The 27335-nt window shown below is 37.1% G+C and overlaps 2 protein-coding genes across 8 annotated transcripts in view; both read left to right on the top strand.

Annotated features, from left to right (window-relative positions):
* Positions 1–10121, top strand: part of HEATR5B (HEAT repeat containing 5B) — a 100754-nt gene extending 90633 nt beyond the window's left edge. For 3 of the 4 annotated variants that reach the window (XM_012788431.2, XM_012788430.2, XM_076000667.1), the window contains 3 exons: positions 1226–1377; positions 3676–3889; positions 9332–10121. In XM_012788431.2, coding sequence (XP_012643885.2) covers positions 1226–1377; positions 3676–3889; positions 9332–9636 — 671 coding nt within the window. In that variant the 3' untranslated portion in view covers positions 9637–10121. The remainder of the gene's footprint in view (positions 1–1225; positions 1378–3675; positions 3890–9331) is intronic. The other variant, XM_012788429.2, reaches the window with a different exon arrangement.
* A 13237-nt stretch (positions 10122–23358) lies between these two features.
* Positions 23359–27335, top strand: part of STRN (striatin) — a 106944-nt gene continuing 102967 nt past the window's right edge. For 3 of the 4 annotated variants that reach the window (XM_012788425.3, XM_012788424.3, XM_012788427.3), the window contains exon 1: positions 23359–23737. In XM_012788425.3, coding sequence (XP_012643879.1) covers positions 23504–23737 — 234 coding nt within the window. In that variant the 5' untranslated portion in view covers positions 23359–23503. The remainder of the gene's footprint in view (positions 23738–27335) is intronic. The other variant, XM_012788426.2, reaches the window with a different exon arrangement.

Genomic DNA, 27335 nt, shown 5'->3' with positions numbered 1-27335 from the left:
AATCTATATTTTTTATTCCTTTTACATTTATTAGCTGGCATTCTACTAAAAGGAAGAGCTTTCTCTTGCCCTCTTTTTATATATACTTATTTATTACTATCAGTACAGATTCATGATTCTTTCTCTAATTCAGTGACTCTACTACTGTTACTTTGATATGTCCTCATTATTTCTTGAGCACTTCCTTACTTTCTGGCACCGAGATGTAGCAGATTCATCTTGTATTTTCCCTGTTTCTGTTCTAGAATCAGTCCATTCTCCAAAAGGTCCTGGGTCTTTTTATTAGACAATTGTATTTGGATATCTAATCTTTTTTTTTGGTAGATAGTGTCTCACTGTGTTGCCCAGGATGGTCTCAAACTATTGGCCTCATGCAATTCTCCACCTCAGCCTCCTAAAGTGCTGGGATTATAGGTTTGAGCTGCTGTACCCAGCCTGGATGTCCAATCTTCTTAAAGTCACAATTGAAAAATAAAATAATAATTTTTGGAAAAAAAATTGCTTGTAATATCACAAACTGAATTAGAGATTGTTCTTATTCTACCTAGAATAACATTCCTAGTGTGGAGTTCTCTGGTTTTTAACATTGATAACTCAGATTTTTATAACTTGGTTAAATCCTTCAAATTTTGAATTTCTTTTTTCTGAACTTTTTTTCCTTTATGTTAAGTTAATGGACTTTTTCTAGACTGTTGTTCTTAGCCCATTCTATTTTAGGAAAGCTGGTATTCTCATCATGAGATAATGTTAACGTATCTTATGTGTTCATAATCCTAATAAAGTACTAGTTATTGGGTATTTATTGTTGCCAAGTCAGCCCAAATTTGCACAGAAAGTGTTGATAATTTCAGTTGTTGGAAAAATGGTAATGATAATATTTGTTAGGTTAAAGTTGTACATATTATAATAGCAAGAAATTCCTTAAAATTATAAGAAAGTTTTCAGGAAATTGTGCAAGTTTTTTTTGTGGTTGTGTGGAATTTACAAGTTTTCATATTTACTAAATTGAAAGGTGATATCACTAAGAAAGTCCCTCTGAGTTATTTAATTAATTAGAATATCTTATAATCATTTAACTGTATATATTTGACTTCATACAGTTATTTGTGGATTATATTAGATTGAGGCACACACTGCTATACATGTTGGGGGCAGAGGAGTTGTTTGAGATTGAAATTCCAAAACATTTTAGAAACCACCCATTGCTTTCATTTTTTCTTTTCAGAAGACTCTATGCCTACACCTGATGAAGTAACCATGCTAACAGCAATTGCACTCTTCCTGTGGTCTGCTAGTAGTGAAATAATTGGAGTCCAGTCATTACAGAATGGCTGCATGAACAGATTTAAAAATGCATTAAATTCATGTGACCCGTGGGTAAGTTACATTTAAAACAATTAAGCATAAACATTCCACGTTACCAAGAAAATTTCAGATTGATTCATTAAAATATGTGATACATATAATGAAAAGCGAAGTTTTTGCAATATGACTTTTATTTATTTATTTATTTATTTATTTATTTTATTTTTTTTTGAGACAGAGTCTCACTTTGTTGCCCAGGCTAGAGTGAGTGCCGTGGCATCAGCCTGGCTCACAGCAACCTCAAACTCTTGGGCTCAAGCAGTCCTACTGCCTCAGCCTCCTGGGTAGCTGGGACTACAGGCATGTGCCACCATGCCCGGCTAATTTTTTCTATATATATTAGTTGGCCAATTAATTTCTTTCTATTTATAGTAGAGACAGGGTCTTGCTCTTGCTCAGGCTGGTTTTGAACTCCTGACCTCGAGCAATCCACCCACCTTGGCCTCTCAGAGTGCTAGGATTACAGGCGTGAGCCACTGAGCCCGGCCTGCAATATGACTTTTAAATGGAAAAAACTGGAAAAGATTACTGGGTTTAAGCACTAGGAGAGACACCATGTGTATGTTTATTCACATATGCAGAAATTGTCCTGTATCTGAAATATTTGATCAACCCCGGGACATATTGGTAGGTACTTTACAGGAGTCCATGATTATGTTTTCCAATGTTTATTTAAATAACACCAGGACATTAAAGGATAAGTTTATATTATTACACCTTAATGAACCTATTAGAAACTCTAGATGTTTAGAAAATAAGTTTATTATTTTATGATGTCAAAGTCTAAACTAATGATTCTCAAACCTGCTGTACATCAAGAAAAAAAAATGCAGTTTAGAAACATTCTTCGCCTGTAATTCTAGCACTCTGGTAGGCCGAGGCGGGCGGATTGCTTGAGGTCAGGAGTTCGAAACCAGCCTGAGCAAGAGCAAGACCCCGTCTCTACTATAAATAGAAAGAAATTAATTGGACAACTAATATATATAGAAAAAATTAGCTGGGCATGGTGGCGCATGCCTGTAGTCCCAGCTACTTGGGAGGCTGAGGCAGGAGGATTGCTTGAACCCAGTAGATTGAGGTTGCTGTGAGCTAGGCTGACACCACGGCACTCACTCTAGCCTGGGCAACAAAGTGAGACGCTATCTCAAAAAAAAAAAGAAACATTCTTGTTCTCTGCCAATATCTTCCTAAATCAGAGTCTCCACTTTTGTGGCTCAAGAATTGTGTATTTAAAATGTTCCTCCAAGTATTTTTGATGTCCCATGAGGTTTGGCCACTTGTGCTCTACCAAAGCACTGAAACAGTTTTATTCTGCTCTTTGTCCCATATATTGATGGGTTTTCCCTCCCTCTTTTCTTCCCCCCCCCTTTTTTTTGAGTTATTAATGTGAAGTCTTTCTAAGCTAAAGTGGAGTCAGCGAGACTTTATTTTCTAGGCCTAAAAACTTACAATTGATATAAGCAGTCATTTTTAGGGAATCCAATGGGTTTTAGGTGTCTAAGGAATATATTTTTATAGCTTTTTTTCAGATCATTCCGATATTAGCATTCCTTGCTATATACATTAGGTTAAAATGGGAGGGACAATTACACATTAGAGGAAGAATTAAAAGGAGAAATCGGAATTCCTGTTTTCTAGCTTTTCACACCTGGAAATGTAAAAATTATATAAGTCTGTGTGCAGAAGGCAAAAAAAGAAAAAAGAGGCCGGGCGCGGTGGCTCACGCCTGTAATCCTAGCTCTCTGGGAGGCTGAGGTGGGCGGGTTGCTCGAGGTCAGGAGTTCAAAACCAGCCTGAGCAAGAGCGAGACCCTGTCTCTACTATTAATAGAAAGAAATGAATTGGCCAACTAATATATATAGAAAAAATTAGCCAGGCATGGTGGCGCATGCCTGTAGTCCCAGCTCCTCAGGAGGCTGAGGCAGGAGGATTGCTTGAGCCCAGGAGTTTGAGGTTGCTGTGAGCTAGGCTGCCGCCACGGCATTCACTCTAGCCTAGGCAACAAAGCAAGACTCTGTCTCAAAAAAAAAAAAAAAAGATAGAAGAAAAAATTAAAGAAAATCAAAATTATATAAGCATGGCAATTTGGTAATTAACATAAGGAACTTTTGTATTAATTTCTCTTTAATTTTATTTAGTTACCTTATTGAAAATTCTATTATTCTACTCCATTTCTCTGAGTAGAAATGGCATTTTCATTTCCATCCTGCAGTATCACTGCTTTTTAGTACATATTAAGATTCAATGTGATTGTAGAGCAAATAAGAACTATCATAACATGTTTATTGATAAAATGATCTTCTTATATAGGTTCAAGCCAAATGTTACCAGCTTCTCCTCTCAGTCTTCCAACATTCCAATCGTGCCCTTTCAACTCCTTATATCCATTCATTAGCTCCAATAGTGGTTGAAAAGCTAAAAGCTGTTGAAAGAAATAGACCAGCCAATAACACAGAACTTTTAGCTGTTCAAGAAGGAATCAAAGTCCTTGAAACATTGGTTGCTCTTGGTGAAGAACAAAACAGTAAGTATATTCCTATAAAAAGCCAATCAGTGTTCTAAAGTAAAGATCTATATTATATCTAAATCTTATTTGATATTAGACACAGACCTTTGCAACAATAAGTTTACTAAGGAGCAGTTACTATCTAAAAGCATAATGTATTTGCTCATGTTACTAACATAATTTTTTTTTTTTGAGATGGGGTCTTACTTTGTCACCCAGGCTAGAGTACAGTGGGTTCATCCAAGCTCATTGCAACCTCAAACTCCTGGGCTCAAGTGATCCTCCTGCCTCAGCCTCCTGAGAAGCTGGGACTATAGGCACATACCAACCACGCTTAGCTGATTTTTCTGTATTTTGACAAAGTCTTGCTCTTGCTCAGGCTGGTGTTTAACTCCTGACCTCTAGTGATCCTCTCCCCTTGACCTCCCAAAGTGCTAGGATTATAAGGTTTGAGCCACCATGCCAGGCCAACATAATGTTTTGAGTTGATTTATATTTATTTTTTATGAATAGAAAGCTAAAATGAATTTCTGGTGGCATTTAAACACACGTGATTTTTAAAAATTTTTCTAGTTATATATATATTCTTTAAGAACTAGGAAAAATATAGATGTTTAATAGGTTTTTAAAATAATACATCTTAGTCTTTATAATAGAGGTATAAAAGCTTTATAATAGGCCAGGTGTGGCAGCAACCATGAGCAACATAGCACAACCTTGTCTCTACAAAAAAATTTTAAAAAATTAGCCAGGCTTGGTGGTGGGCACCTGTAGTCCCAGCCACTTGGGAGGCTGAGGCAGGAAGATCACTTGAGCCCAGAAATTTGAGGTTGCAATGAGCTACAATTGTGCCACTGTATTCCAGCCTAGGCAAGAGAATGAGACTTTGTCTCTTAAAAACAAAAATGATTTTTAATTGTTCTAGAAAGACTGTATTTTTTAAACTCTTATGGTTGAACATTAAACTTTTTCAAAATCATAAATGAGATAAACATTCTTATACAGATTATCTTTGCATGTATTTTTATTATTTCTATCAGATAAATTCCAAAAAGTGAAAATAGTGGGGTGAACGGAATGCACATTTTAAGACGTTTAATATGTATTACCAGATTGTGCTCCATATAAAAATAATGCCAGTTTTTTTCTATCATAAATTTTTTCCTTTTTCTCTTAAAAAAATTTCATAGGAAATTGGGGAAAGGTGGTAGAGATTTTTGAAAAGCTATTGCAAGAGCTCCCCTATAAAATAATAATCCAGAACTGTGATAGTAGAAGAGAAAAATGTGGCAGTGGTGAATTTGAAAGAAAAACTGATCTGATTTGATGATTAACTGGTTATAGGGAGCATGAAAAAGAGAAGAGGCAAATATTACTGTATTGCATGTAAGCAATATCAAAACTGGGGAAGTCAGAAAGAAAGAGCTGTTTCAGAGAAGAAAATTTAGTTGAAATTAGTAATTTTTTTATAAAAAATTTTATTTTTTAAAATTTATATATTTTTTAATTTTATTTCTTTTTTTTCTACCTAGCATTTCTTAGAAGACACAAGTAATATGTTAATATGTAGGTTATTTGGGTAGAAATTTTGTGATAGACATCATGGCCTATGACAAATCAACATAATTTTATTTGTATATTTATTTTACTAACTCTAAACTCCATAAAGACCAGGACTAAATCTTACTTTGTAATCCCAGCACTGAACTTACTGTCCTTTAGTATTTAAAATATTTTTGTGTTCAGTTGATTCTTCAGATGGATTCCTGAACAGGGACCACAATTTGGAATTAAACTTAGCATGAGAACAGGTAGGGAAAGGAATCTTATACTTAAAAAAAATAATATTTCTGTATTGTTTGATTTTTTTGACAGTAAGAATATATGTATTATTTGTACAATTAAATATAGTTTAATAGTTAATTAGTTTTCAGCAATGCCCCTGAAATAAATGACCCTTTCCCAATTTAAAGTATGAAATGACCAAAGTGCTGTAATTTCAACTCTCAACCAGACCAAGGTGCAGTATTATTAGTGAGGTACATCAACAATAAGCATCATCATGGTTTCTTCTTTTTTTAATGGATTGCTTCACTCAGATAACAGATCTTTTATACTAGAGCAAGACTTTTAAGAGGTAGAATAAGCAGTTGGCCGGCCTATTTTGAAAATTAAAACTAAATCTAAGGCTAAATGCCATGGAAAAACCAAAGTTAAACAGTCCTATTAATGAAATAAGATAGTATTCATTAGGAGAATACCATCAAATAAATAAATGAATGAATATATATCATATGAATTTGATAGCAACATTTTTATGCTTACTTTATATTTTATATAGTTACATGATTCCCAAAGGGTAAATTTTCAGCTTTTGAATTTGTTTTCTTCGTTCAACTTTTTTCATGTCATTTGCAAATGTTAATTTTGTTTTCAGCTTTACAGTATCCATTATACACAATGGACAGTGGGTATTTTCTCACCATAAATTACCAGGTTACAATCTAAAAACATTAGAATTACTTGTTCTTTTACTTGTTCAATTACTTTACTTTTACTTGTTCAATTACTTGACTACTTGTTCATCATTCTTTATTCAATCTATTACTCAAATTTTGTTCTATCTCTTTTTTAAAAATTATTTTATTTTTTATAGAGACAGTCTCACTATGTTGCCCAGGATGGTCTCAGACTCCTGATCTCAAGTGATCCTCTTGCCTCAGCCTTCCAAAGTGCTGGGATGACGGATGTGACTGAGTCACTGCACCTGGCCACTTTTTGAAACTTCTTTCAGATTCAAGAGAAACTTGCTTCCTATTTTTATATCTAATCACCCCGTAAATAGATAACTATAATAGTTTCTTAGCTGATATTTCCCATCAAATATACCTAAAGCAATTTTATCTCTCCCTTGCTTAAGAATTTTGAAGAATTTCTTCTTGCTTTACAGCATCAAATCTAAACATTTTTGTGTGGTTTTCAAAACATTTATTCTGTTCCCCAATCTAACACTAACCTGACTTGACCAGTTTCCTTACTCTGCTCATTTTAATTTCCTTTACTTGTTCATAGTATACATTGTTCACACTATTTCACTTTCCTCAGATGTTTTTCTTTTCTTATACAAATTTATTAAAGCTACATCAGACTTTATTTCTTTAAGAAATGTTGCCCAATTTCTCAGTCCTCTCTGATCTTCCCTTTCATAGAATTTCTATGGTAATTATAACTAACCATATTTTATGGCCTTGTGATTTAAAAGTAATCACTAAAACTATAAAATCCCAGAATATTCCTCACCTTTTTGAGTCTCTTGTTGAACTCTGTACTCAAATGCAAACTAGGGTTTTAGCAATTAGTTCTCTAACTGTTCTATGTGATGTCTACTGTTTTCTACTAAGTAATAAAAACATTGGATAGAAACAAATTATATAACATTTCCTACAGTGCTTAGCACATTTCTAGATACTTGGTGAATAGTTAACATGTTAACTGCCATGTAAATTGTATTTAACTCACATTAGTTTTGAGCCCAGGAGTTCCTGAAGGAAACCCTGCAGTTGGTTTGTCAAAATCTTACTTGTGGATATTCTTACTGTTTCAATTAATATTAACAATTTAATTCTAAAAACATGGATTGCATTGCATATAACTCATGCACAGAAAACAATAAAAAATAACAAAAAGGATCATTTTGCTTTAATAAAACACTGGCACCAAGGAAAATGGTTTTTTCTAGTGTGGCAGTCGATGTGTTTAATAACTTATAATATTCTTTTTCCAGTTAATTGTATTTTAAAACTCTTAAAACCAAATTTTTACCTGCTATTGGAAAACTCTTCTGCTTTAATTAGCCAATATGCTGAAGCTAATTTTAAATTTATTTGCCAATTCTCTATTTTTATTATAAAAGTTAGTTCTTATTATATAATACTATTATCATTCTACGTGACATAAATTGAGCTAAATTAAGTAGGTTGGAGAATTCTCCTGGAACTTTTAAAATATCCGCCTATTACCTTCTCTTTTCCTGAAAATTTAATATGAAAAAAAATCCAATTACTCGAAAACTTCTGGGTGGTTTCAGGGTGGCGGGGGGTGGGGGGAGAGTGTGTGTGTGTGTGTTTTCATTCAAAAAATAGTTATTTAGTACCTACTATGTACCAGGTAGTGTTCTAGGCATTGAAGATTCAGCATGAAATAAAACACACAAAGGTCCCTGCTCTCATAGAGCTTACATTCTGGTAGGAAAACACTGACAATAAATAATCCCCCCCATAGATATACCTATCTGTTTTATTAGAAGGATAGACACATGTAGACATATCTATGTACAGTTTTATATAATGATGAAAATGGACATAACTATACCTATTTTAGATGTAGATATAATAGTGAGATGCAGAAATTGATAGGTGGTATGGAGAAAAAAATACAGCAGGGAAAGAGGATGGGAAGTAAGGTCTGGGGTGGAATTGGGGTTCTGGAAAGGCCTTGCGATTATTCTCTGTTCTTGGTGACATCAGTGTTATGTCCCACATTGGGATTCTGGAAAGGCCTTGCGATTATTGTTGGTCCTTGGTGACATCAGTGTTATGTCCCACATTCTGTATCAACTGCTTCCTGCTCCCTTACAGCCTTGGCTTTAGTCCTGTCAGTTGTCATTCTACAAAAATTAACCTAAACTAAGGTGGAAAAGCATTATTTTCAATGTGATTTTAAGAGGTTTTATACATACATGATTACATATAAAGGTTGTTTAGAAAAATACCACCTTTAATGAAATTTATATGCCAGGATGGAGTTGTTAATATGGAAAGACAGATTAGCAAAAGAAGAGTAAGCCTCCAAATAAATATTTTTTAAGGGCTTGAAATTTATACCAGCCAGACATGAGTTCTTGTTTTTTAAGCCTAATGTTTATGTAATTCCATTATTTTTGAAGATTTTTCCCTGATTATGGGTTTTGGAGGATGATGAAATGTGACAAGAGTTGTGTTGTATTTCTATCTTAAAAAGGAAGAAATACCTCGTTTTAGTTAAATAATGGTAAATGTATGCTGTTCAGGTTTCTGGTGCCTACTCCAGTCTCCTGATTCTAGCATGTCCTTAAAAATGTCATAATCTTCCTCTCAAAATACATTCATTGTACTAGATAGCAATTGTAAAACATTGTATTCTTTTCTAAACTTCTAGCTAATTTTTAATGAACCAATTAATATAAATGTAAAATATATAATCTTAACAAACCTGTTTTCCAACTCTAACATAGCTTGGGCATTTAGTAGGTATTTAATATTAATTATGAGTTATCGTTGAATTCTAAAATAGATTCTGCATGTTTACTTATATTTTCTTATAATTCAGCCTTCTGTGGTAATTGCCTAATTTTTAAATTAAAGTTTATTGTAATTTTTAAGTTTGTGATCCTTCTTCATATTTTATCTTTGTTATTTGCAGGAGTCCAGTTACTTGCTCTCTTAGTTCCCACTTTGATCTCTTACCTGCTGGATGAAAATTCTTTTGCCTCAGCAAGTTCAGCTTCCAAAGATCTTCATGAGTTTGCACTCCAGAATTTAATGCATATTGGACCTTTATACCCACATGCTTTCAAGACAGTAATGGGGGCTGCTCCTGAGTTGAAAATACGCCTAGAAACTGCTGTTCGAGCAAGCCAAGCTAGCAAAGCTAAGGCAGCTGCCAGGCAGCCAGCTCCTACCATACATTCTGCACCAACAATTAAGCTAAAAACAAGTTTCTTTTAATTATTTTCTTCCATTCATTTTTATTTATGTTGTCAGCCAACTCCTAATTAGTGAAAGCCACTATATCATTCCAGGCTATGGATTTTGTTTTATTTGTATATTGGTGTTAGAGTGCTTCTAAGTAGTTTAAGTGAAATAATGTTCATACCACTTATTGATTTTAAAAGAGTGATTTTTTTTTTATCATGTCATGAATTTGTTTTTATTTTTCCCCTAATAATGTTTCTCTTTTATTAATTAATTTATTTTTTAAACACTGAGCCATATAGTCTTTTAAATTTAAATGCTAAAAACATAATTATATCATGTCGTCAGGCAGCCAATTGATATTGTCAGGGAAAAAAAGAGGTCAGAATTCAGCATCTGTCATGAAAAAATTCAATTGAAAAACAAGCAGATTTTAAATTTTGAAGTAACCAAAATAATGGAAAGTATGTGTTTTGTGGTGTATATACTATGAATAAAATCACAACATTTTCTAAGCATTTCCCAAAATGTTCTTATCTTTCTGACAGATCTTTTAACTTTCATATTGATTTACTAAATTATGCTTGTGTGTAATTTAGTTGTTAACTGAATTAGAATTCTCATTTAAAGGTCTATTAAAATGTTTCAAATGTGGTATAATGTTCTGCTTTTTTTTTTAATGGCTAATATTTGGCCTCAGTTATGTTTTGTAATTACAGAGCCTCAAGTTCTGGCTATGATGGTTAATTTCATTCATCAAATATTTATTGAATGCCTACTGTGTATAAGGCATCAAGCTAAGTGCTGTAGGGCAGACAGATGTGAATTAGTCATAATTTTAGTTATGCCAGTTTCTCATGCAGTAGGAATTTTACCACATGAAATAGATAATTCACAAAATGAATGTTTGCTACAGTGTTTGGCAAACATTTTAGACACCAACTTTTACCAGACAATGTAACATAGATTATATCATCAAAAGCAAGTCACTTTTGAATGTTTGAAAATGAACATTACAAAATATGTTAACTATTAATGGTATTTGTTACCTATTACCTGCTATTTATTCTTTTTATACCCACACCAATGAGCAGCTCACATATCCTTGTTTTTCTTCCTTACTCAGTCTTTTAGATCTTAAGTGGGCACTTTCTATCACTTGTTTTCTCACTGATTTTTGTTTTTTTCATTTCAGGTGTGTGTTCCCAAAGTTATTCTCATTGTTTTTTGTTTTTATTTTTATTTTTGGTAACAACTTTATTGAGATCTAATTCACATACCAAACAATTTACCCATTTAAAGTATACAATTCAGGCTGGGCGTGGTGGTTCACGCCTATAATCCTAGCACTCTGGGAGGCCAACGCGGTGGATTGCTCAAGGTCAGGAGTTCGAAATCAGCCTGAGCAAGAGTGAGACCCCATCTCTACTATAAATAGAAAGAAATTAATTGGCCAACTAATATATATATAGAAAAAATTAGCCAGGTATAGTGGCGCATGCCTGTAGTCCTAGCTACTCAGGAGGCTGAGGCAGCAGGATCACTTGAGCCCAGGAGTTTGAGGTTGCTGTGAGCTAGGCTGATGCCACAGCACTCCTTCTAGCCTGGGCAACAAAGTGAGACTCTGTCTCAAAAAAAATAAAATAAAAAATTAAAGTGTACAATTCAGTGGTTTTTAGTATATTCAGAGTGTTGCAACCGTCACCACAATTTAAAACATTTTCATCAACCCAAAAAGAAATCCCATGCCCTTTAGCTGTCATCCCACTACCTCCCTGTTTGCCCCCAGACTTAGGCTACCACTAATCTACTTTCTGTCTCTATGGATTTTCTATCATGGACATTTCATATAAATGGAATCCAACAGTAAGTGGTTTTTTGTGACTGTCTTCTTGACTTAATGTAATGTCTTTAAGTTTCATTCACATTGTAGCATGAATCAGCACTTCATTTTTTTTTTTTTTTTTGAGACAGAGTCTCACTGTATTTATTGCCTAGGTTAGCGTGCCGTGGCATCAGCCTAGCCTACAGCAACCTCGAATTCCTGGGCTAAAGCGATCCTCCTGCCTCAGCCTCTCAAGTAGCTGGGAATACAGGCATGCACCACCATGCCCAGCTAACTTTTTCTATGTTTTTAGTTGGCCAATTAATTTCTATTTTTCAGTAGAGATGAGGTCTTGCTCAAGCTGGTTTCGAACTCCTGACCTTGAGCGATGATCCACCCGCCTCAGCCTCCCAGAGTGCTAGGATTACAGGCATGAGCCACCACGCCCAGCCTCAGCACTTCATTTTTATGGCTGAATACTATTCCATTGTGTGTGTATCACATTTTTTTATCCATTTGTCACTTGAAGGACACTTGGGTTGTTTCCACACTTTGCCTGTTAGAAATAATGATGCTGTGAATTTAAATGAACATGTTTTATATATCATCTCCTATGTATATACCTAGGAGTAAAATTTGCTAGCTCAAATAGTAATTCTGTTTAACTTTTTAAGGAACTGCCAGACTATCTTCTAATCTTATTTTTTGCACACATGCATGGACACACATAACCTCTTTCCACTCATCTATTTATAAAGTATGTTTATTTCTGCTTTGGCTATTTTTTGCTGTTCTTGGTACCTCCAAGGCTTTTCCCATCATTTCCCACTTTAGGGTAGACTGCATCATGCATTAGCAATGATATTCTCTCCCTCTCTCCGTTTCTCTCTCTCTCTCTCAGTACATCTTTTAATACTTTGTTTAAACCCTTCTAACCCACTTCCTATTTCTAGTTTTCTATGATCAATATTTATAAAAGATCTGTTTGAAGATTAGTATTAATTTGTTTCACAGCCCAACCTATGAAACTTTTCTCAACCTGAATAATTATATTTGATTGTGAACATCCAGTATCATGAAGCTAAAAGCAGAAGCATCATAGCTAACAGATTCTTTCTGAATCATAATCTGAGCAGTTTTCATAGTTTGCTTTCTACGTTCTCATTAGTTAATATTATACATTTGAATTCTCAATTAGAGAAAACTAAGTTCTGAAGTTAGATGTCCCTCTTCTATATAGGTTCTGTCATCAATGGACATTTCATATAAATGGAATAGGGGTAGAACTTTGGACAACCTAACCCTTTGGGGCTTCAGTTTTCTCATCTATAAAATGAGAGGAAAATTTAGTGGGTGTTCTCTCTATGATCTTGTACACATCTAAAATGTACATATGTCTATGTATTTCTCTTGCTCGCTTCTTTTTTCTTTCTTTTTTTTTTGTAGGAAAGAGCTCTTGCTATGTTGTCCAGGCTGGTCTCAAACTCCTGGCCTCAAGTGATCCTCCCACCTGGACCTTCCAAAGTGCTGGGATTACAGGTGTGAGCCACTATGCTCTGCCTATTCTTCTTGTTTTTATCAAGAGAGTGAATCTTTGGCCATCCTTTTATATTGGTGTATAGTACTATTTAGTCTGATAAGTAGTCCTTACATGTGTGCAGAATTGCTATCACAGTGTGACAGAGTAAAATACACTAAACATATAACCCAGACACAGACATTAAAATATTATGATTGTTACTATCAATAAGAGCTTACATTTCTGTTGTGTGCCAGGCACTCACTGTACAAGACACTTTATACCTGTAATTTTTTTCATTCAAACAATGCTGAATGATGGACATAATTAGTCCAATTTTCAAAACTTTTGTTTTATATTCCTCACATTGTCTTTATTCTTAGAATGTTTAGGTTAATGCCAGAAATGGCTAGAGTAGAGCTGTAAATAAATTTCTTACCTTAAATGCTTTCCATCAGATGGATTATTGTAAAACCTGTTTTAATCATTACAAGCCTATTTCTGATTCTCTCATATCTAAAAGCTTATGACATTATTTATGGACTTCATAGAATTTTACTTAAATAAGAATTTAAAAAAAAAATAAAAAAAGAATCTTACGTCTTAATCAAGTTTTTTAGAAAAATTATACTGAGCTAAGTTTTTAGTGCTGCCACTAAACTAATATGTGAAAATCATGCATGTGCAAGTGGCTAGTTACAGCTATTCTTTTTCTTCAGGGGAATTTGTTCATGGCTTTTGTCTTCTATTCACAATTCCCCGTCTCTTTTTATCATTGGAACTCGTGGATTTCCATTTCATGCATTGTTTTTCTCATACACGTATACTTCTCTTTACCCTTTCTCCCCTCTACTTTCAATTCAGCTCAAAGAATCCATGGAAATTTAAGTTGGCTTATTTGGCTTTTCCAACTTTTATAACTTCAATTATTTACTCTTTCTTTAAATACTCTTTCTAAAACTCTTTCTTCCTTTCCAACTTATTTCTAGTTATATAGGACAAATGGCTCATGTTTCATTTGTGAAACAAAAAAGGGCTTTAATCATGTCTGAGTACAAAAGTAGAGTCAAAGAGGAAAAGGAACATCAATTTTATATCTTTTAATCAATTTTAATTATAAAATTGCATTCATTAAAATTTGGGGGAAATCACCACAACCCACGACATAGACGAAATTAATGTTAATATTTTAGTCCATTTTCTTCTACATTTGTAATCATCCTACATGGAGGATGTTACATCCTGCTTTCCCCCATTTATCTTATAAGTATTTTCCCATAGTATTACTCTAATAATAAAGTGGAATGGATTTAGTAACTATCATTTTTTGATGGCTACTTAACAATGAATATACTATTATTGACTTAGTCATTACCCTTTATTTGTGTACTTTATTCCAGTTTTTATATTTTTATAAATTTGCATTTGACATTTAAAAAATAAAACTTGAAGCATATCTCCTTTGGATAGATTTTCTAAAGGGGTTATAAAAATATGACAGGTTTGAATTTTGATACAGAATGCTGAATCTTAAAAAGCGATACTTTTTGGAGTAAACAGATGTGAAAATGAAACTGGGTCACTGTTTTCCAAATTCCAAGAAAATGCTTGTCAATGCCTTTAAGTGTCCACAAAAAATTTTGATATACCTAAATATATTTTTAAATGACAGTTGACTGTAAAACATTAAGAAGCTAGGAGAAGAGTTTAATGGAGTTTGGGCTGGGTTTTTTTGGTTTTGGTCTTTTTAATTAAGTTTTCCTATATATATTTTTTCTATTTCTGTCCCTTCTACAAGAGTTTGGGCTGTTTTTAGTGAAAATACTTTTGTTAAAACAGGAAAGTGATAGTCCTGCTCTACACACTGTGACTCTGGTGTGTGTGTGTTTGTGGGAGTGGGTGGAGGATCATCTTCAGATGCAAACATGGCAAAGGCAATGGCAAACTGGTGTGCGTGTAAGCCAGGTGACTTAAAGGAACTGAAGGTAGAAAAGGGTAACATGATTATTAATCTTCAGGTGGGAGGGCAAGCTAGACTTTCCAAGCCAACAGGTTGATATTTCAAATAAGTGGTTTGCAATTGAACATAAAGAGTTTTCTAAGAAAGCTGTTTAAAAAAAGATTGCCTTATGATAGTGTATTCCTTGACACTGGACATGTATAAGGAAGATTTGAATTCCTGTTTGTCAGAGGTTTTTGTGGTATGATTCCCTCATTTATTCATTGGACAATTATTTATGGAGCACTTACTATATGCCAGGCATTCAGAATACAAGAGTCAAAGAATCTGCCATGATAAACTTGCATTCTGCTTGAAAACAGAGACAATAAAATAATCATATATTGTGATAAATGGTAGGAAGGAATGGTATGAAGCAGGATATGATAGAGAATAATAGGTAGGGATTCCTTCTTAGGGCTGTCCGGAATGCTAGCCTCTCTTCTGCTCTTTAGATTTACATATATAACTACCTACCCATTAGTTGTCTCAGAGACAACTCAGACACAATTTAAAATTGAACTTTTCATCTCTTTATATAAAACCTGCTTCTCAATCCATTATCTCCCAGTAAACAGCTCAACTATCTTCTCTTGTTGCTTAAACCATAAATTTGGTTATCATTCTTAATACTTCCCACTTTCTTCCTTGCTCTACTTAATCACCAAGTTTCCTCAGTATCTCATCCAGTCCCTCCATGTGTCTTGATTATAATTTTTACCACCTTGTCTAAGGCACCATGTTCAATTACAGTATAACAGAGCAGTTACTGGTGTGGACAGTTTGCCTGGGTTGGAATCTGGCTCTGCACTTACAACCTGTGTAACCTTAGGCAATTCATGTGTCCTCTTTTTGCCTCAGTTTCTTCATCTGTAAAATGAGAATAAAAATAATGTCTATCTCATAAAGTGATTCTGGATTAAATAAATGAGTTAATATTTGCAAAGGACCTTAAAATAGTGCCTGATCCTTAGGAAACAATTTAGAAGTATCTGCTAGTGCTATATTTTCCACACAAAAAATGAAATGATTTTTATAAATGTAAATCTGACACCTTGATGAAAACTCTTCAGATGGTTTTAACATAAAGACCAAATTCGTTAATGTGACCCTCAAGGTCCTGCATAATTTGGCCGCTATTTCACTTGCTCGCCCATTTTATTTCATGCTGCTGCCTATGGCCATATGATAGTGTCCTTATTTGTCAAATGAAAATAACCTTAGTACTTACCTCATAGAGACATTGTAAAGATTGAATTAATGCATGTAAAATGCATTATTTTTATTGCAGTAATAAGTGTTAACTAAAAAATCGTAATTATTACTTTTGCCTTGCTCTTGTCAGCCATATTGGAATTCTTTCAACATATCAAATGCACTGTGTGCTTTTCTTACTCAAGGTGTTTGAATTTTGCTGAAAAATCTCCATTTCCTCCTCATCTTCTAGCTAATTTACATTCTTCCTTCATATTTTAATTTACTTACCTTCTTAGAAAAGTGTTGCAGCATTAATTTGGTTATTGCTGTATACTAAAGACCATCTTATTTAAATTATCTGTTTCCCCTATAATGAATTTGTATCTATTGGCTCCTTTAGCTTGAATACAATCAGCTTATTGGTCACAATGTTATATGAGTTTATGTGACAGTGTATGAGCTGGTTCACACCACTCCTACTCTTGTTACTTCATGTCCTGCAGCTGAGGGGAAATCTGGGAAAGGAGATAACATAGATAATGATAGAATTTTCCATTACAGAGAACAACTGCAAGTGCTATAATTAACATGTATTGAACAACAGTAGCATATTGAGGGCCTGTAGAGTAGAGGGAGAGAGATGTAGTACATGCAAAATAGGTTAAATTCTGTTTTAAGAAATCTAAGAAAAGCATGGGTCTTCAAAAATTAAAACAAAAATGTACTGCACTTCTTTAACTTCATTCATTTTCTTGTTTTTCTGGGACAATGCCCAGATTTTTCCCCATCATGTTTGTAAAAAATAGTGTACCACATTTGAATTTTTTGAGGGCCAACTGAATTTATGTCTAAGTACCAGCTGGGAGCTTGGGCAGGAGGTGCTATACTGAGCAATTCAAAACTAAATGAAGACTGGGTGTCTTCTGCTGAGAAAGTGGCTGGACCTGGAAACAAGAGCTGCTCAGTTGCATTGTTGGCAGAAATAGTTTATAAAAACGTTCTTCTTATATACACACATATCGTCATTTTTATGTAATGAAGATTACATTAATTGTCTGAAATTAAGTTCCTGGCTTAGAAATGGGGACACCTTAGTTATTAAAAGAAAGCAATCTGTTGAATAGCACTTTCATTTACTGGAAATTTTAAAAGAGAAAAGGAGTAGAGAAGCAAGGGATGGAGTTGATGGGGAGAAAGGAAAAGAATGTGTTTAAAACCAGTTTACCTTTGCTTAGAGAAATAGAATCTGAAGTTGATCACCATTAATATTCCAAAGCCGGGCATGGTGGCACACACCTGGAGGCCTTCCTACTGGGGAGGTTGAGGCAGGAGAATAGCTTAAGCCCAGGAGTTCAAGGTTGCGGTGAGCTATGATTGTGCCACTGTATTCCTACCTGGGTGACAGAGTGAGATCCTGACTCCAAAGAAAAAAAAATTCCAAGTCAGGTCTTGCTATAGCTTCAGAGCTGTTTAAAAGTAACAGTGATTTTAGATTTGAAGTATTTATTTCTCTATATATCAGCCACTAAAAAATTAATTTTAATTTTAAAATCAAATTTTATTTAAAGAGTTAAATTTATTAAATTGAATTAATAAAATTTAATTTTAAAGTTAAAATTTGGCAACTCTCTAACTTCAACCAGTCTTCCAAAAGAAAATAATAGTAATAATAATAATGACTAATAGAAGCTATTTTCCCATCCTATCACAAGACTGTTATATGGATTTAATTCTTAGACTCCACAAAAAATTTCAGATAGTAGAATCCCTTCATTCTCAACTTGTTATTGGCTGTTTTCCCAACCTAGCCATTGCCAGGCATTTTAGGGATTAAGTTTGGATGGAGCCTGAGAGAAAGTAGAAGCAGGGAAGGCAGAAAGGAGAGGTGAAGGATTAGGGAGTGGACAGGTGTTAAAAAAAAAAAAAAAAAAAAAATGGGTAAACTGTTTATTGCATATTCCTGTTCCCCAAAGTTCTCTTCATTCTTGGGGAGGCCCCTCTCCAGTCACACAGTCCCCTTTTTTTTCTGGTCAGAATTCTGAAAGAGCCATCAAGTTCAGTTTGAAGCCTGTTCTTTGAGCAGTTAAAGGGTGAGAGACCCAAGTAACTGGTCATTTTGGACAGTTTTAGAAAAATAACCTGACTTTAATGAAAAATACAAACAAAAGATCAGATGAATTATTTGTCATCTTATGGAATTATAATCTCCATTCTACAAAGCATACACATATAAACCTAAAAATAGCAAACACTCCCATTATCAAAATAATCTTTTAGAGTTTCACAATTTTTTCACTTTAAACTGGTTATTCTAATAGATAAATCAATATTTGGACAATTCTTCTGTGTGCCCAGTAAGGGAACCCTATTTTTATGTCACACACTCTGGTTTTATTAATTATGAAACAGAGGCCGGGCGTGGTGGCTCACACCTGTAATCCTAGCACTCTGGGAGGCCAAGGCAGGAGGATTGCTCGAGGTCAGGAGTTTGAAACTAGCCTGAGCAAGAGCGAGACCCTATCTCTACTATAAATAGAAAGAAATTAATTGGCCAACTAATATATATAGAAAAAATTAGCCAGGCATGGTGGCGCATGCCTGTAGTCCCAGCTACTCAGGAGGCTGAGGCAGGAGGATCGCTTGAGCCCAGGAGTTTGAGGTTGCTGTGAGCTAGGTTGATGCCATGGCACTCACTCTAGCCTGGGCAACAGAGTGAGACTCTGTCTCAAAAAAAAAAAAAAAAAAGAAAGAAATTAATTGACCAACTAATATACATAGAAAAAATTAGCTGGGCATGGTGGCACATGCCTGTAATCCCAGCTACTCAGGAGGCTGAGGCAGGAGGATCGCTTGAGCCTAGGAGTTTGAGGTTTGCTGTGAGCTAGGTTGATGCCATGACACTCAATCTAGCCTGGGCAACAAAGCAAGACTCTGTCTCAAAAAAAAAAAAATTATGAAATGGAAAGATCAGACCTTGAGGTCTGAGGCTTAATGAGTAGGCATGGGCATTAATTTTATTTTTGTTATTAAGATTATTTAAACTCTATTAAATTAAAACTCTGAATAGGGGATGAGAAAGGAGGACGCACAGTTATTGAGACCCTTAGTATTCACCAAGGGCTGATTTTTTACACGTATTATTTCAGTTAATCTTCTGAACTCTATTACAATTAGAAATTTAATAATTTTTCAGTATATACCATATACTGGGCACTTTGCTAGGGGTTTTTTATATTTCTTTTCTCATTCAATCTCACATTAATAAGGTAAATATTATTCCCATATTAAAAATGAGAGAATTGAGGATGAAAAGAATTAAACCATGTGCCCAAGATTTCCAAATTTGGAAAATTGTAGTGAGAAATAAAGTTTAGGTTTGACTAATTACAAATGTCATGTCCTTTCTAGTTATTAATTTTTTCAGTTTTTTTTTATTTCAAATTCAAAAACACTTTTGCTATAGTGACTGAGACTGTACATGAATAGGGATTTCTGGGATGCCCACAATGTTCTGCTTCAGGATCTAGGTGGTGGTTATTTGGAAGTGTTGAGTTTGTGAAAGTTCATTGAAATGATACCATTTGTGAGCTATTTTGTATGTATAGTAAAATGTTACTTAAAAAAATTAATGCTGAATACAGAAAATCCAAAAAAACAGACAGGCACAAAGGGGAAAAATTCACCGGTAAGCTCACTACTAAAAAACTAACAGTTTCAGAAGCTGATTCACTATGGGAGAAAATTATGGGATTTATGCTTCTTATTCTTTTTTTTTTTTTTTTTTTTTGAGACAGAGTCTCACTTTGTTGCCCAGGTTAGAGTGAGTACCATGGCGTCAGCTTAGCTCATAGCAACCTCAAACTCCTGAGCTCAAGCAATCCTGCTGCCTCAGCCTCCCGAGTAGCTGGGACTACAGGCATGTGCCACCATGCCTGGCTAATTTTTTCTATACATATATATTAGTTGGCCAATTAATTCCTTTCTATTTATAGTAGAGACAGGGTCTCACTTTTGCTCAGGCTGGTTTCGAACTCCTGACCTCGACCAATCTGCACGCCTCAGCCTCCCAGAGTGCTAGGATTACAGGTGTGAGCCACCACGCCTGGCCCTTATTCTTTTTTTGAGACAGAGTCTCAATTTGTTGCCCAGGCTAGAGTGAGTGCCATGGCATCAGCTTAGCTCACAGCAACTTCAGACTTCTGGGCTCAAGCGATCCTTCTGCCTCAGCCTCCCGAGTTGCTGGAATTACAGGCATGTGCCACCATGCCTGGCTAAATTTTTCTATATATCATTAGTTGTCTAGCTAATTTCTTTCTATTTTTAGTAGAGACAGGGGTCTTGCTCCTTACTCATGGGGGTCTCAAACTCCTGACCTTGAGCAATCTGCCTGCCTAGGCCTCCTAGAGTGTTAGGATTACAGGCCTGAGCCACCGTGCCTGGCTGGTTCTTATTCTTTTAACACAATTTAGAGCAAAAGAACCCTAAGGGAAGGTCATCTTTTCAAAAGTAATGTTTTTGTTATATTGCAAAAGAAATATTACTGTATATGGAAATTTTTGGAAAAAGTGAAGAGTAAATTTCTTCATTATTCTACCTTACTATAGCCACTCTTAATATTTTTGGTATAGTGAATCAAGGTGTCATGACATAGATCATCAGTACTATTTTGAGTGTAAATAAGTCCTTGAAAAACAAAAAAGGTATTGTGAATAATAAAGTTGAACTATGAATTAAAACAGAGCTTTTGTATATGTGTAATAGTCCAGATTACAAATTTAATTACATTTTATAGTTTGTTATGAATTGATTTAAAAGAATTGTTAGACATGTCTTCTATTAGAGAAAAAAATAGCTGTTAACATTCAAATTTTTAAGATTAATTAAATCCCTCACCTGAAAAATTATGCCATTGTTGCATTATTGTCCCCTTGGTACTCTGATAGGTCTATTAAGTAAGCGAGAAGTCAACTTGTTAATGAATAGCTCACTGAACTAGCAGTCTGGAAATCTGGGTGCTAGTTTTGGCTCTCCCACTCATGCAAGGCCTCATTGTGGACAAATCTCAAGAGCTATAAATGAGGAGACTGGGCTGTATCACAAAGGACACTAATGGCCAAAATAATTTATGACACAGGGAATTGGGCCTGGATCAACCTTTTATGATAAAGAATGAATTCATAAAGCAGAAACATTAAATAACTGAGAGAAGAGTTTGCCATCTTTATTTGCCACCAGAGCAGATACAATGTGTTTCCTGTCCTTTCCACAAGTAGCCAGGGGAAGGGGGGGAGGGGGAGAGGGCAGGGACAGGATGTCCTTCCTTCACATACTACTCACCAGCCTACATCTTTACATTTTTTCATGGTCATCAAGTCTAATAGCCCAGAAGTTCATCCAACAAAACGTAAGAATTACAAATAATTTGTTAGGGTGACAAAATAAGTGCTTAATTTCATTTGCATTTGTTACTGTTTTTAGGAGTCTTCTTTCTCTCATTGTCGTGTGAATTTATGGTGACACAGTATCAGGGACTTTGGAGAAGGAAACATTTAAGGAGTCACTTAAGAAAGGACTTTGGGGTTCCTTTGGTAGGCTGATGCTTTTACCAGTTTGCAGGTGAACCATGGAAGAAACTGGAAACAAGATAAGTGAAAAGGAAGTGCCTCGATACCTAAAAGTGCTCTATGGAGTAGAAAGGGACTTTGTTCTTTCAGGGAGTGTTGCTTTAAGGCACTGTGAAACTATTATATATGCATCAATTTCTCTTCTATGACAGGAACTGTGTCATATACCTTTATATTCCCAAGACGGGATATAACCAACAATCAAAATATTTGTTCTATTAAATTGAGTAGGCCGGGCGTGGTGACTCACTTCTGTAATCCCAGTACTTTGGAGACCAGGAGTTCAAGATCACAGCCTGGGCAACATAGTGAGACACCCTGTCTCTGAGAAAAAAAAAATTAGCTGGGTGTGGTGGCGCCAGCCGGTAGCCCCAGCTACCGGGGAGGCTGAGGCAAGAGGATTGGTTGAGCCCAGGCATTTGAGGTTGCAGTGAGCCATGACTGTGGCACTGCACTCTAGCCTGGGTGACCGGGTCAGACTCTGTCTCCAAATATAAATAAATAAATAAAATGCAAAAATGCGCAAGAATAAGATAAGAAACATAAGACTGAAATAACGTATCTGTTATTGGATGTCTAAACTTTTACAGGATTTACTGCAGGATTACTACAAAGGGAAAGAAACCTCAATGCATCCGTTTTCAGATGAGTTTTTTTTTTTTTTTTTTGAGACAGTGTCTCACTTTGTTGCCCAGGCTAGAGTGAGTGCCGTGGCGTCAGCCTAGCTCACAGCAACCTCAAACTCCTGGGCTCGCGATGCTTCTGCCTCAGCCTCCCGAGTAGCTGGGACCACAGGCATGCACCACCATGCCCGGCTAATTTTTTCTATATATATTAGTTGGCCAATTAATTTCTTTCTATTTATAGTAGAGACGGGGTCTCGCTCTTGCTCAGGCTGGTTTTGAACTCCTGACCTTGAGCAATCCGCCCGCCTCGACCTCCCAAGAGCTAGGATTCAGATGAGTTTTTAACAAACCAGAATTTGGAAGCAGCAGGGGAAAGCAGGGGATCAGAGTTACTTATAAGTGGCAACTGATCAAGCAACAGGTTTGAACCCTTGAGTGAAAAAGGAAGGCAGGAGCAACAGCGGGACGCAGACTGGCAGAATGAAGTGGCTAGGGTGAGAGAAACCGCGCAGCCGGAGCCCAGGGGACAGGACTGAGCGCAGCTGGCTGGGGAACCCACGGCGTGCGGCCGGACCGGCCAGCTCGCTGAGCTTGCTTCTCAACAGAACGACCAGGAAGCCCTTAAAGATGTGCAGTTCGGACTGGTGTTTTGGCGTGATAACTTCCGCGTGTGTGCAACGGCGAGCACCGCCCGCGAACTTCCGCGTGCGAGGGGGACTGGAGAGACGCCCGCCCGCCCGCGCCCAGCCGGGCCTGAGAGGAAACCCGCGCTCCCCGCCCGGCTGGCCCCCACCGGGGCGAGAGGGGCGGGCCAGGGGCGGGCCCGCGGCCACGCCCGAGCCGAGGCGCAGCCCCACAGGCCGCCCGGGCGCGCTCGCCGCGCCCCGCCCCGAGACTACACTTCCCAGCACGCCTCGCGCCGCCCGCGCGCCGCAGTTGACCCATTTCCCGGCCCGTCACGGGCTCGGCCGGCCCCCGCGCCCAGGCGGCTGCTCCCTGCTGACTGGGGTGTGGGCGGGGAGCGACGGAGGGAGGAGGAGGCGCTGCTGGCCGCCGCCGTTGCCTCCGCTGCTGGGCGCCGGGACAGCTCCCCGGGTTCCTGCAGCCGCCATGGACGAGCAGGCGGGTCCTGGCGTCTTCTTCAGCAACAACCACCCGGGCGCCGGCGGTGCCAAGGTGCTCGGGCCTCTGGCGGAGGCTGCCGCGGCCGGCGACGGGGCGGCTGCGGCGGGGGCGGCCCGAGCCCAGTACAGCCTCCCGGGTATCCTGCACTTCCTGCAGCACGAGTGGGCCCGCTTCGAGGTGGAGAGAGCCCAGTGGGAGGTGGAGCGGGCGGAGCTGCAGGTAAAGACCCTCCCGGCCTGGCCCTCTTCATCCCGCCTCTTCGATCCCTTCCGCCCCGCCCCGGACCCTGCTCCCCCTCCCCCAGCCCTCTGGTCCCCTCCCCCTTTACTCTCGCCCATCCCACCCAGAACCTCAACCCCTTCCTCCTTCACCTTTGCTTTTGCTGACCCCACTTCTTCGACCCCTGTTCTCACTCTCGCTCCTGATACGTTGTTTATTCTCCTCACTCCTTTTCGTCTGCTCTTTTGCACTCTTAACTCCCATTCCTCATTTCAGCTCTCTTGCCATCCCACATCTTAGTGCCCCCCCCCCGCCGGTTTACTAATTGGCCTGACAGTAGTTTTGAGAGATGCTGAGCATATCATCCTCTGTCCTAGAGTGTCCCATCCTAGGTCTAGAAACGTTTCCCGCAAAAGGTATTTGCACTTGGCTTCCCTCTCTGCAAGAAAGGTGACCAAAGAAGACAACACAAGTTGTGGTAGTGAAGCCTTGACTTTAGGCGAGAAGCTGGCTTTGGGCAAAAGCATTATTAAAATATCAGCTCTCTTTTTATATATGTAAATGTTTCTTCTCCACCTTCTTCCCTCTCGCATTTCTTTTAGGTGTTCCAAACTCATGGATTTTAAATGAAGGACCTAGTTGATCAAAGTCAGATGATGGTTCAGAGATGGTTTCTGTTCTCAGAACCTAAAATTCCCAAGGGTTAATTTTATGTTAAGTATTTTGGGAGATCAACTTGTACTTTAAAAGAAACTAAAGGGACTTTAAAGTTAGTTACATTCCTTTGCATAATCTGCAAGATAAAAGTATGTTCAGGGAGGAGATACGTGAGCTTTTAAAAGAATGAAGGTGAGGCTGATACTTTACAGACTATTCTGAATTAGTAAGGAGGTTTTCAGTGGCTCTTAAAACTTTCCAGGCATACGGCAATTTCAGGAAGAACTTAAAAAAACTATGAATAGTTCTGCCTTTGTGTTTTACAGGCTAATCTTGTATACTTACGAAATTTGAGTATAGTTTTGGTTGGTGAAACCCTTGAAATTAAAATGCTACCCAGTGTGTCACTTTTTTTGGTAACATGTATTTTCTTTGGAACTTGAAAAAAGAAGAATAGAAGTCTGTTAAATAAAATGTGCTGGAATAGGTTGCTTTGGTGTAGTGGAAATGGCTTTGGAAAGAGCAAACAGACAAGGGTTACAGTAGACAGGGTTCTACTAAGGGCTGTGTGCTTGTTGCTAGCTCTGTGACCTTGAGGAAATCCTTTAACCTCTCTGTGTTTCAGCTTCATCATTGTTTATTCGGCATATGTTTGTTGAGTGCCGCTATGTGACTCTAGGCCCAAAAAGCTTATGCCCTCATGAAGCTTATGCTTTAGTTAGAGGCAAATGATCAAGCAAATGCATCTGTATAATATAATGGCCTTTGGTAGCAACTGTTGTGAGTAAAAAAAATAAATCAGGACAGGGGAACAGAGTGTGATAGGGGCAGCTATTTTAGATGAGTGGAGGCCTCTGAGAGATGACATATGAGCAGTTGAATGAAGTGAAGGAGTGACCCATAGTTTCTACATTTACATGTTTATATTATTTGGCAACTTTTTATCCCTACTGTTATGTTGCTTTAATAGCTAGTCTATTTGATATTTGTTAAGTCTTCTCATAAGGAATCTGACTTTGTCATTCTAGTAACCAACAAATTTGAATGCTTATGCATTCACCTTTTTTCTTTTTTTTTTTTTGAGACAGTGTCTTGCTCTGTTGCCTGGGCTAAAGTGCCCTGATGTCAGCCTTACTCATAGCTACCTCAAACTCTTGGGCTCCAGCAGTCCTCCTGCCTAAGCCTCCCAAGTAGCTGGGACTATAAGCTCATGTCACCAAGCCCAGCTAATTTTTTCTATTTTTAGTAGAGAAGGGGGTCTTCTTGCTGAGGTTGGTCTCCAACTCCTGACCTCAAGTGATTCTCCTGCCTTGGCCTCCCAGAGTGCTAGGATTACAGGCCTGAGTCACCATGCGTTTACCTTTATTAGTAGTGCGTGGATTTCAGGCTTCAAGGAAGTGTTAAAGGCAAGGTTTAACTTTAATGTTGTACTATTGTGGAAAATGATTCTTGTATGTAGCTGCTTAAATTTTAATTTCTTTTTCAGTGCAGGTCACACTACACTGTGTAGTGTCTAAGATACTTACACACTAGTGTAAGTTAAGTCACACTACTTTGGTCAAAAACAAACATGAAGGCTGGGCGCAGTGGCTCACGCCTGTAATCCTAGCACTCTGGGAGGCCGAGGCGGGTGGATTGCTCAAGGTCAGGAGTTCGAAACCAGCCTGAGCAAAAGCGAGACCCCGTCTCTATTATAAATAGAAAGAAATTAATTGGTCAACTAATATATATATAGAAAAAATTAGCCGGGCATGGTGGCGCATGCCTGTAGTCCCAGCTACTCGGGAGGCTGAGGCAGTAGGAATGCTTGAGCCTAGGAGTTTGAGGTTGCTGTGAGCTAGGCTGACGCCACAGCACTCACTGTAGCCTGGGCAACAAAGCGAGACTCTGTCTCAAAAACAAAACAAAACAAAAAAACATGAAAACAGTGCTTACCTTCCTACTTGTGGAAGTTTGGGAATTTCCAACCCATCCTGCTCCCTGTTCTCTCTTACTCCCCTCATGTTTAAACTTTTCAATTTACCTGTAACTGTAGTTAGTCTTCAGTTTTTACATGTGTACAATCCTACACACACCCTTGAGGTTATTTATGCTTCAACTTCAGGTAAGTTTCCTGTTGGTGCTCGTCATATTAACAACACTACTTTTTTAAGAGTGTTTTTTGATTTGTGCTCAAATTAAATTAAGCTTCCACAGAGAAATTTTAAGAATGTGTCTATTTTCCAAACAGAACAAGTCCTGTGCGTTTTGGGGGGAGAGGGTTTGCAATAATCTATGGTCTTATTAGCATAATTGAAAAAATTTTTTAATCATTTCTTTACATCATTAAATTTGAATCTTTGTTTTTTGCCAATGAATTTTCTTAGAAAAACAATACAAAGTAAAAATGTTGAATGAATTGTGATAAAATAGGGATCAGTTGGTGTCCTTTTAATTTTTATGTTTCTTTTCAAGTCATTAACACCAAGGTCAACAAAAATGCCTTTAAGATTAAGTCTAATTTGTTCCTTCAGGAACCTGTCAGTCCTGCTCTTTCAGGTTGCCAGGGCAGAGCTGTGAAAGGCAATCCAGGCTCTCATCTACCTGGCCTGCCTTTATCACTTCCTCCTCCACATCTTGGGAGTAATAAAACAGCAGCATTGTACCAACACTTCTTTGTCATTTATTTTCCTTTGCCTGTCTTAGTTAATAGACTTTCTTTTTACTTTTGGTAATACTCTCCTCACCCTCATCTAGGTGAGAATAGGGGATTCATGGGGGAAAAAAAGAAATGATCAATATTATTATTGAGTTTTACATTTGTGAAAGGAATTGGAGAAGGAATACTAATCATAATTGAGAACATTTTTTGTATGTGATACATTGTACTGGATGACCTCAAAGAAACATGCAGTCTAGTCAGTATGATAGAACATAAGCAACATGTAGAAGAACTAGTGTT

Source organism: Microcebus murinus, chromosome 3, assembly GCF_040939455.1.
Source record: "Microcebus murinus isolate Inina chromosome 3, M.murinus_Inina_mat1.0, whole genome shotgun sequence".
In the NCBI taxonomy this organism is placed as follows: Eukaryota; Metazoa; Chordata; class Mammalia; order Primates; family Cheirogaleidae; genus Microcebus; species Microcebus murinus.
Note: the sequence above shows the minus strand (reverse complement) of the source record. Positions and strands in the feature narration are given on the sequence as shown.